The sequence below is a fragment of the Oncorhynchus kisutch genome, linkage group LG28, assembly GCF_002021735.2.
Source record: "Oncorhynchus kisutch isolate 150728-3 linkage group LG28, Okis_V2, whole genome shotgun sequence".
In the NCBI taxonomy this organism is placed as follows: domain Eukaryota; kingdom Metazoa; phylum Chordata; class Actinopteri; order Salmoniformes; family Salmonidae; genus Oncorhynchus; species Oncorhynchus kisutch.
In genome coordinates this window covers 22272938-22283466 of record NC_034201.2, presented here as the reverse complement: position 1 = coordinate 22283466, position 10529 = coordinate 22272938, and the positions used below count along the sequence as shown (strand labels likewise).

Sequence of the window (10529 nt, the reverse complement as noted above, 5' to 3'; positions counted from 1 at the left end):
TTTACCTACCGTAAGTAACATGAGGACACAAGTGAAGGTGTTCAACATTTCTCTTGATGGGGATACGCCCACTTGAGTATTCCCTGTGCGCAATGACGCGCGCGCCAACGTGGACACCTTTGTTGTGTTGCCCACTGGTTACCACGCGTAACCAAAACCACGGCTTCTCCTGCTGAACAAAGCGCGGCGACTCAAATACCCGGACCTATAGACAGCAACTGCAACACTAACATATGTTTTATTTTGCATCTCGTGAGTAAAATAAATTCGATTAAGATAATTTTATAGTTCCATATTTCCATGCGGCGACCATCTACGGAATGACAGTTGCGCAGCTCTGTTTCGGGTGTGACAAACAGCATTTGTGTCTCATATTTCTATATTCTCAAGTATAGTCGCGGATAGCCTATTTAAAGGAGACATTACTTCTTGTTGAGGTGGCAGCTTGTTTACCTAGGAGTGCTCATGTTTGACTCTTTTATGAAATCACGAGCCGATGTTTGGGTCACTGGAATATCCCTTTAAATCATCACGGATATAAATTGTTAACTGTTGGTGCAGGAGGCTGCTGGTGTAAAATTTGTTGTGGAGAGCTTCAGTTGATCTCTTCTGGGTGTGTGAGCTCCAAATGCATTCATTGCTGAATCGGAAGAAGAAAGAAGCCGGGGTTGGGATCGATCTGTCTCTGAGCTACTCGTTGCCCCAAGCTGCGAGGATGTTCAGCTGTGTGGGCTGCTTTTGGGTCTTTCTGTCCTCCGCTCTGGTCGCTATTTGTAGTTTCAGTTTTATATCATCTGCGTGGATTGTCAAGGACCATCTGAAAAACAAGGACTCGGTGAGTTTCGGCTTACTTTGGCACTGCTCGGAGTCCCTGGACCATATGTACAGATGCTACACCTTCCGAGGACTCGGGAAATTCGCTGAGATTCCATCCAGCTCGTGGCAGGTACATGATCATACATGCAATACTTGAACGAATGTGTTATGGTAACAAATGTATTACCATTGTTATTACATATTAAGTTTATTACATTGTTATTACATCTCAATAACTTAGCAACTACATGATCATGCAGTGGCTTCCAGAATCCACAAAGGATAGTGTTCATTATGTTGTCTGTGATGAGCAAACATATCCCTTTGTCGTATAAGACCAGCTGAGAGAGGACTTTGAGCCATTGCTGCTCCTGCATCACTGTCTTGAGTGTATTCAGGACTCCAATATAGTGACATTAGTGTTGTTGATGATGGACATCGCAGCATGCACAATCAATAAGATTTAACTAAATCCAACCAAAACCATAAACAGAACACTTGCTGAACACTGATCTCCCAAAGGAGTAGGTATAGATTTCCATTATGTGTTGTTCAAGCTCATAGTCAACAGGTGTTATTGAATTAGTTATGTCACAATGAAAGGTCCTTGCCCTAAGGTGAGACCTGTTGACAAAGCTGGGTTTGTGGATTAACCTTCACAGCAACAGGCTCTCTGGTGGATGGATGGAGAGGGGCCGTGTGCCATCAGTGTCTATGTTGGCTAATCTCTCACCAGCAGAGGGCAAGTGTTTGGCACCTTATCTGGCCGATATATGGGTTTCTATTCTACCACTATTAGGGATTAGGTACCATTAATAGGTAGTAAAGTACACTTAGGGAAACATAGCTACAGTAGTAATGAACTAAAACTAGCAATAAGGACCTGACGTTTCTTATGTTACTATTCATTCTGAGCTAAATTGTTGTTTGGACTAAGGAGCTGGGCCATGGTTTGCATGGCAGTTGAGTGAGATGACAGTATTGTAGTGCCATAGGGAATCTCTCACATCACACACTTCCACCTTCAGTCAGTGGTCTTGTTTCTTTAATTCTCAGAGGATAACTGGTTACATAACTACCTCCAGCCACAGACACAGACACTGGTTACAGTTCCCTAGGATTTCAGGTTTTCCTATTCAGAATATGAATGCTTTGCTTTGACAAAGCATAGCATAGTGCTTCATTTAGTTACGGTCATTAATGGGTCACAAACTATGAGGGAGAGATGCTCTTGCTCCTCTTGTTAAATAGTTGATGGTTTTTAACAATCAATGGTCTTAATGTAGTAGCAGTGATCCAGTTTTGAAAACGTGCCAACAAGCATGAATCTTCAGTCTATAAACACTAAAAATCTGTCATAAATAGCATTAGAATTCAACATTTTGAAGTCCATTCAAAACAGAATGAGGGCATGTGCTAAGAAAAGACTGGGGTAAAGCTATGGGACCTTGTGCTAAGTTAAATCAAGAGATGGCTGTCTAAGTGACTATGTTGGCTAACTTCCCGCTAAATGGAATGTGTGATTGTGTAAGTTATCTTATTTGCATCTCTGGGGCAGCCAGAAGCATGGCCCCCCCGGGAGTCCAGTTGCATTGCACCATGGGTATTCCCGTAGAGTTGTTCAGTGCATTCCAGTCCTTTTCATTCTAGATTATAAAAAGCAGGCCAGTTGGACCCACGACCATGCTGTAAAAAAAAACTGCTATATCGCACCATCTTCCTCAGGAGTTATGATTATGTATGAGCAGGATAAATTAACATATATAATTAAGTGGCAGTTCAGATGTAGTAACTAGGGGCTGTGTGCAGGAAAGAATCAAATGCGTAGCTACTATAGTTTTCCCACACAGGTAGAAGATGGGGTTTATACTGGATCAGGCCAACAGGTCTGAACAGAGTATACAAAGCAGAGCAGAATGGGTGAATAATTCTAGTACTTTTAGCCCTTCATGTTTTCAAATGATGGAGATTCAGGTGTTTGTGGATAGGAGGTACTGTATTGCTGACGGGGAATTCCATGTATTTGTGCTGGCAACTAATGTTCCAGGGACCTTTTGAAGAGTGTTATCACTTTATTTGAAGGGTTTCATCTCTGGGTTTTGACACATTTTGGAGTAGTCTCACCTGTTCAGACAGCCAGGCAATACAGTACCTTTAGTACCCAGAGAGTTTTGATAACTGAGTGAAGTCCTTCTTGTACAGTGCCTAGTAGAAGTATACACACCCAAAACACAATTACAGAAATGTTAATGCCAACGACACACCAGAATGGCTTTCTAAGAGGGGTTGTTGAGTGGTCTAGTCTCATTTCTGACATAAATTTACTTGACCATCAGAGATAAGGTTTGAATATTGCTGTCTATCAATGATTCCCAACCATATTTACAGAGCATGAGCAATTTTGACAAAAAGTGAGTGTACAAAACACTAGGAACACCTGCTCTTTCCGTGAGATAGACTATCCAGGTGAAAGCTATGATCCCTTATTGATGTCACCTGTTAAATCCACTTCAATCAGTGTAGGGGAGGAGACGGGTTAAAGAAGGATTTTTAAGCCTTGAGACAATTGAGACATGGATTGAGTATGTGTGCCATTCAGAGGGTGAATGGGCAAGACAAAATGTTTAAGTGCATTTGAACGGGGAATGGTACTAGGTGCCAGGCACACCGGTTTGAGTGTGTCAAGAACTGCATTTTCCCACTCAACAGTTTCCCGTGTTTATCAAGAATGGTCCACCACCCAAAGGTCATCCAGCCAACTTGACACAACTGTGGGAAGCATTGGAGTCAACATGGGCCAGCATCACTGTGGAACGCTTTTGACACCTTGTAGAGTCCATGCCCTGATGAGGCTGTTCTGAGGACAAAAGGAGGTGCAACTCAATATTAGGATGATGTTCCTAATGCTTTGTACACACGGTGTATGTTGCCCTAAGAGTTGTGCAAAGTTGGTAGAATCTTATTCAGGTACTGGCACCAATTATTTACTCTGGGGTGTGAAGACGTACAGCTTTTTATTTTTTTATTATTTCATTTTGAAAGTTTTCCATAATTGTCTTTCACTTTGAAAATATTGACTATGCTTTGTAGATCTGTAGGAAAAACATGAATCACGCCCCCATGGTCATTAATAAGTTACGGCCCCCGCCTCACCCCCTCCAGGCCGACACCCCTCATTGGTGTACAAATTATTCCGCTGATGCTCTTGTCCTCCTTTTTAAAACAACTCCACCTCTCTCACACACACATTTACACACACACACTCACTTACACAAAAACACACACAATATGCATCCCGAACACACAAAAACACATACACATGCGCACACAAATATGCACACACACACCTACAAACACACATACAGTGGGGCAAAAAAGTATTTATTCAGCCACCGAATGTGCAAGTTTTCCCACTTAAAAAGATGAGAGAGGCCTATAATTTTCATCATAGGTACACTTCAACTATGACAGACAAAATGAGAAAAAAAATCCAGAAAATCACATTGTAGGATTTTTAAAGAATTTATTTGCAAATTATGGTGGAAAGTAAGTATTTGGTCAAAGTTGGTCAAAGTTTATCTAAATACTTTGTTATATACCCTTTGTTGGCAATGACAAAGGTCAAACGTTTTCTGTAAGTCTTCACAAGGATTTCACACACTGTTTCTGGTATTTTGGCCCATTCCTCCATGCAGATCTCCTCTAGAGCAGTGATGTTTTGAGGCTGTTGCTGGGCAACACGGACTTTCAACTCCCTCCAAAGATTTTCTATGGGGTTGAGATCTGGAGACTGGCTAGGCCACTGCAGGACCTTGAAATGCTTCTTAAGAAGCCACTCCTTCGTTGCCCAGGCAGTGTGTTTGGGATCATTGTCATGCTGAAAGACCCAGCCACGTTTCATCTTCAACGCCATTGCTGATGGAAGGAGGTTTTCACTCAAAATCTCACGATACATGGCCCCATTCATTCGTTCCTTTACACGGATCAGTCGTCCTGGTCCCTTTGCAGAAAAACAGCCCCTAAGCATGATGTTTCCACCCCCATGCTTCACAGTAGGTATAGTGTTCTTTGGATGCAACTCAGCATTCTTTGTCCTCCAAACACGACGAGTTGAGTTTTTACCCAATAATTATATTTTGGTTTCATCTGGCCATATGACATTCTCCCAATCTTCTTCTGGATCATCCAAATGCTCTCTAGCAAACTTCAGACGGGCCTGGACATGTACTGGCTTAAGCAGGGGGACACATCTGACACTGCAGGATTTGAGTCCCTGGCGGCGTAGTGTGTTACTGATGGTAGGCTTTGTTACTTTGGTCCCAGCTCTCTGCAGCTCATTCACTAGGTCCCCCGTGTGGTTCTGTGATTTTTGCTCACCGTTCTTGTGATCATTTTGACCGCACGGGGTGAGATCTTGCGTGGAGCCCCAGATCGAGGGAGATTATCAGTGGTCTTGTATGTCTTCCATTTCCTAATAATTGCTCCCACAGTTGATTTCTTCAAACCAAGCTGCTTACCTATTGCAGATTCAGTCTTCCCAGCCTGGTGCAGGTCTACAATTTTGTTTCTGATGTCCTTTGACAGCTCTTTGGTCTTGGTCATAGTGGAGTTTGGAGTGTGACTGTTTGAAGTTGTGGACAGGTGTCCTTTATACTGATAACAAGTTCAAACAGGTGCCATTAATACAGGTAACGAGTGGAGGACAGAGGAGCCTCTTAAAGAAGAAGTTACAGGTCTGTGAGAGCCAGAATCTTGCTTGTTTGTAGGTGACCAAATACTTATTTTCCACCATAATTTGCAAATAAATTCATAAAAAATCCTACAATGTGATTTTCTGGATTTCTTTCTCTAATTTTGTCTGTCATAGTTGAAGTGTACCTATGATGAAAATTACAGGCCTCTCTCATCTTTTTAAGTGGGAGAACTTGCACAATTGGTGGCTGACTAAATACTTTTTTGCCCCACTGTACATATGCATGCATGCACACACCAAGCGCACATACACACTCACACACTAACTGCCTCCCCCTCCAACATTTACATTACCACCCACAACCATCACCTTCTGTTCTCCTTTGTATATGACAGGTTAAAAGGCCTCCCTATCTCAGAAAGCATGGGGTCTGTGGAGTCCATCAGTGAGGGGCTGTGTTCAGCTGGCCTACAATGAGAGCTCACACTGATTTGTGTGTGTACAGAGCCCAGTAAAGGGGACAGAACAAGAAGGAGGGCTTTGGCTTTCTCACACTCCCTCTGTGGCTGGCCTAGATGTGCTCTGGTTCTGTGGTCAATTTCTGTCCTCCCTCCATGTTTTAAAGCCCTGGTTGGCCTGCGCTGCCATTGTTAAGGGAATTTTAATCAATGATGACTAATTATGTATACATTTCAATCAGGACTGACTAATCAGAATACTATTATGTTACTGTATATGTATGAATTTTATTTTTAATCCTAGTACTGAATATGATGTGTGTATATAAAATCAAGAATTAGAACAATGACTGTCTGTTCCTTGGTAGAAATGAATGAACTATATCACCAGAAGGCTTATCTTCAGAAGGATGTCCTCGGCTCGGTCGTATATTATCTTAATAGGGAGAGACGATGTGAGAACCATGCAGCCTTTGTATTAGAACGGAGATGGCACGGGTTGGTACTGGAACTAATGACATTTTAAGTTTATAACCTGTGTTAAAATGTGTAAGGAGTAGTACTCTCGTGAATAAAATCTGCTGTTTGACTTTAAGACTGGGCTCTGTCCATTACTATAAAATAAGGGTCTTACAAATCCTTATGAATTGACAGAGTGTTTAATTTTAATTGGGTGTTAAAACATAGAGCAATTTAATTCCTGCAACAGCCATCCAGCCTTGGCACTGAGGAGCCAGCCAAGAGATGTGCCAGGCTGCAGCCCTGACTGGCAAGCCTGATAGTGTCTTATACAGTGGCAACTAGCTCTGGGATGGAATGAGTGTGTTAAACAAACAGGTTGAAAACACATGCACAGATGTAAGACCTGATCTCGTAGAATAGAACACAAACGTGATGCAATGGAATTATACAGTAATTATACTCTATTACAAAGTTATATAAGCAGTCAATATAATACATTTTATAAACAGAATTGCATAGTTTAATATAATGTTCTGGGGCAGCGGTTGACAGGTTGGTAGATGTCAGTCAGTCCAGGTGTTAGAGGTTTCCAGGTTAGAGGAAGTGTTAGCTAGGGGCTTGTACTCAGACCTGCTGCTTGGTAACGTGTGAAGGAGGAGGAGGTGGTGCTCGTCTCACCTGCCAGAAGAATTTCACTTAAATTGTTAGCAGTTTAGTGTGCTTCCAGCAGCTGAAGGGTGATATATCGTCTTGCTCCACCCACAGCTGTAAACACTGGCACTGTTGGATTAACCTGGCCCTGTAGCATGCTGGATTAACCTGGCCCTGTAGCATGCTGGATTAACCTGGCCCTGTAGCATGCTGGATTAACCTGGCCCTGTAGCATGCTGGATTAACCTGGCCCTGTAGCATGCTGGATTAACCTGGCCCTGTAGCATGCTGGATTAACCTGGCCCTGTAGCATGCTGGATTAACCTGGCCCTGTAGCATGCTAGATTAACCTGGCCCTGTAGCATGCTGGATTAACCTGGCCCTATAGCATGCTAGATTAACCTGGCCCTGTAGCATGCTAGATTAACCTGGCCCTGTAGCATGCTGGATTAACCTGGCCCTGTAGCATGCTGGATTAACCTGGCCCTGTAGCATGCTGGATTAACCTGGCCCCGTAGCATGCTGGATTAGTGCTCCGTCTTGACACATCCAACTGCTGTGTGAATGGTGTGTGCGTGTGTCTATGTGTGAGTGTATCTGTGTGTGTGCGTGCGCGTGTACTTCTACAAAGATTGTCATGGTTGCAATGTAGATGAGTCATGGCCAGTCTCCAGAAACAGTGATTGGAAAATGTAGAAGTTCATCCTCATCTTTTGTTTTTCTTCAGAAAATGGCAGGTTAATAAGCCTGAGATGCCCAGGGTTTAGAGGCGCCAGTTGTCAAGCAATCAACTCAACAATGCAATACACAACACAATCCTCTCCTCAGACTTCCATACAGAGCTGCCAAAATTATGAGTCACATATTGTCCTTTCAGGCATCTTGTTTTAAATACTTAATTTAAATCTGTGAAAAACACTTCCTTCCTTATATACAGTTGAAGTCGGAAGTTTACATACACCTTAGCCAACTACATTTAAACTCAGTTTTTCACAATTTCTGACATTTAATCCAAGTAAAAATGTCCTTTCTTAGGTCAGTTAAGATCATCACTTTATTTTAAGAATGTGAAATGTCAGAATAATAGTAGAGAGAATGATTTATTTCAGCTTTTATTTCTTTCATCACATTCCCAGTGGGTCAGAAGTTTACATACACTCAATTATTATTTGGTAGCATTGCCTTTAAATTGTTTAACTTGGGTCAAACGTTTTGGGTAGCCTTCCACAAGCTTCCCACAATGAGTTGGGTGAATTTTGGCCCATTCCTCCTGACAGCTGCTGTAACTGAGTCAGGTTTGTAGGCCTCCTTGCTCGCACAAGCTTTTTCAGTTCTGCCCACACATTTTCTATGGGATTGAGGCCAGGGCTTTGTGAGGGCCACTCCAATACCTTTACTTTGTTGTCCTTAAGCCATTTTGTCACAACTTTGGAAGTATACTTGGGGTCATTGTCCATTTGGAAGACCCATTTGCGACCAAGCCTGACTGATGTCTTGAGATGTTGCTTCAATATATCTACCTAATTTTCCTGCCTCATGATGCCATCTATTTTGTGAAGTGCACCAGTCCCTCCTGCAACAATGCACCCCCACAACATGATGCTGCCACCTCTAGGAGACAGAACGCGTCTCCTTCCTGAGAGGTATGACGGCTGCATGGTCACATGGTGTTTATACTTGCGTACTATTGTTTGTACAGATGAACGTGGTACCTTCAGACGTTTGGACATTGCTCCCAAGGATGAACCAGACTTGTGGAGGTCTACAATTTTTTTACTGATTTCTTTTGATTTTCTCATAATGTCAAGCAAAGAGGCACTGAGTTTGAAGGTAAACTTTGAAATACATCCACAGGTACACCTCCAATTGACTCAAATGATGTCAATTAGCCTATCAGAAGCTTCTAAAGCCATGACATAATTTTCCTAGCTGTTTAAAGGCACAGTCAACTTAGTGTATGTAAACTTCTGACCCACTGGAATTGTGATGCAGTGAATTATAAGTTAAATAATCTGTCTGTAAACAATTGTTGGAAAAATTACTTGTGTCCTGCACAAAGTAGATGTCCTAACCGACTTGCCAAAACTATCGTTTTTAACAAGACACTCGTGGAGTGGTTGAAAAACGAGTTTTAATGACTCCAACCTAAGTGTATGTAAACTTCCGACTTCAACTGTAAACCCCCCCCTAAACATTCATAGTCCATAGCGACAGAACGAAGCTGGCTCTGAGTGGAAGTGGAAAGCTCTTCAAATGGAAGTAACTGAACTTTGGGGTGGGGTTGGACAGTCCAGGCAACTCTTATATCTTTCTGCACTGTACCTATATGGCATCAGGGGAAGGAAGCAATGATGTGCTCCACTTGAATCTGTTAGGGCCCTCTGCCTGCTCAACAAAATGGGGAGTCCAGCCCCAGGGTGTTATCAGAGGCTGCTGCTGCTGCTACTGTAGGTAATAAAATGATGGACGAGGCCTGTGTGTGTGTGAGTGTGTGTGTGTGTGTGTGTGTGTTGGTCTCTACTCTCGAGGTCCTGGAACCTATCCTTGTTTTGAAAGAGGAAATGAGAAGCATGGTAGCTTGCAGGTTGGGCCAAGCCAGAAGCCAAGGTCCCAGAAGGGCCCACATATTACAATGGCACGGGAGTTAATGGATTCCCTGTCACTCCACAAGATATATACCAGTTACGCCCATGCACTTTCACAATGAAGAGTTGCAAAATCTCTCCAAATCGAAAGCACTCTGTCTGTCCTTTTCCTTGTGCAGCCTGAGGCTAAGGTTTTACTCCCTGTAGATTTACTGTTTGCGCTCACCAATGTCTCTGTGTAATGTCTCCTCTCCTCCCCTCCACTCTTTCAGTAGGAGTAGGCCTCCGAATCATGGCTAATGGGATAGCTAGCTAATGGGATAGCTAGCTATGAGCTAATCCCATTAGTGGTGAAAGGTATTTGTCCAGGAATGTGTATCTCTACTATAGATGATGTTATGTGGCCTAATGATAGTAAGTGTGTCCCCAGCAAACCGGAAACATTCTCAGAACATTAACCATTAAGTTCTAGTTAGGGTTTTATCTAAAATTAGGATGATAACATCCCAAAAACAGTCAGAGATGGTTTTAGATTAAAAAATTTGAATTTTTTTATGAAACATCCTTGGAATATTCTTTTAACATTCAATAAATCTCTACATCTGTAACAACTGCCACAAAACATTACCCAAAAGTTCTCATTAGGTTTCCAGGTAATGTAATAACACAATGTACCAGTAATGTTTTCCCAGCAAACCAAAATTGGTTCTGTGGAAGTTTACAGAACATTAGTTAGGTTGCGGCAAATGTTCACATAACACAAAAACTGTCCATTCGTTTTGAAGATTGTAATATGTTTGTATAAAACATTCTCCTAATGTTGCAAGAATTGTGGGGACATCATGGCTGTAACTACATATGAGG

At 42.4% G+C, this 10529-nt stretch overlaps 1 protein-coding gene across 1 annotated transcript in view; it reads left to right on the top strand.

Annotated features, from left to right (window-relative positions):
- Window positions 1-17: 17 nt before the first annotated feature.
- Window positions 18-10529, top strand: part of LOC116358163 (transmembrane protein 211-like) — a 160411-nt gene continuing 149899 nt past the window's right edge. The window contains exon 1 of the mRNA XM_031808552.1: window positions 18-946. Coding sequence (XP_031664412.1) covers window positions 629-946 — 318 coding nt within the window. The 5' untranslated portion in view covers window positions 18-628. The remainder of the gene's footprint in view (window positions 947-10529) is intronic.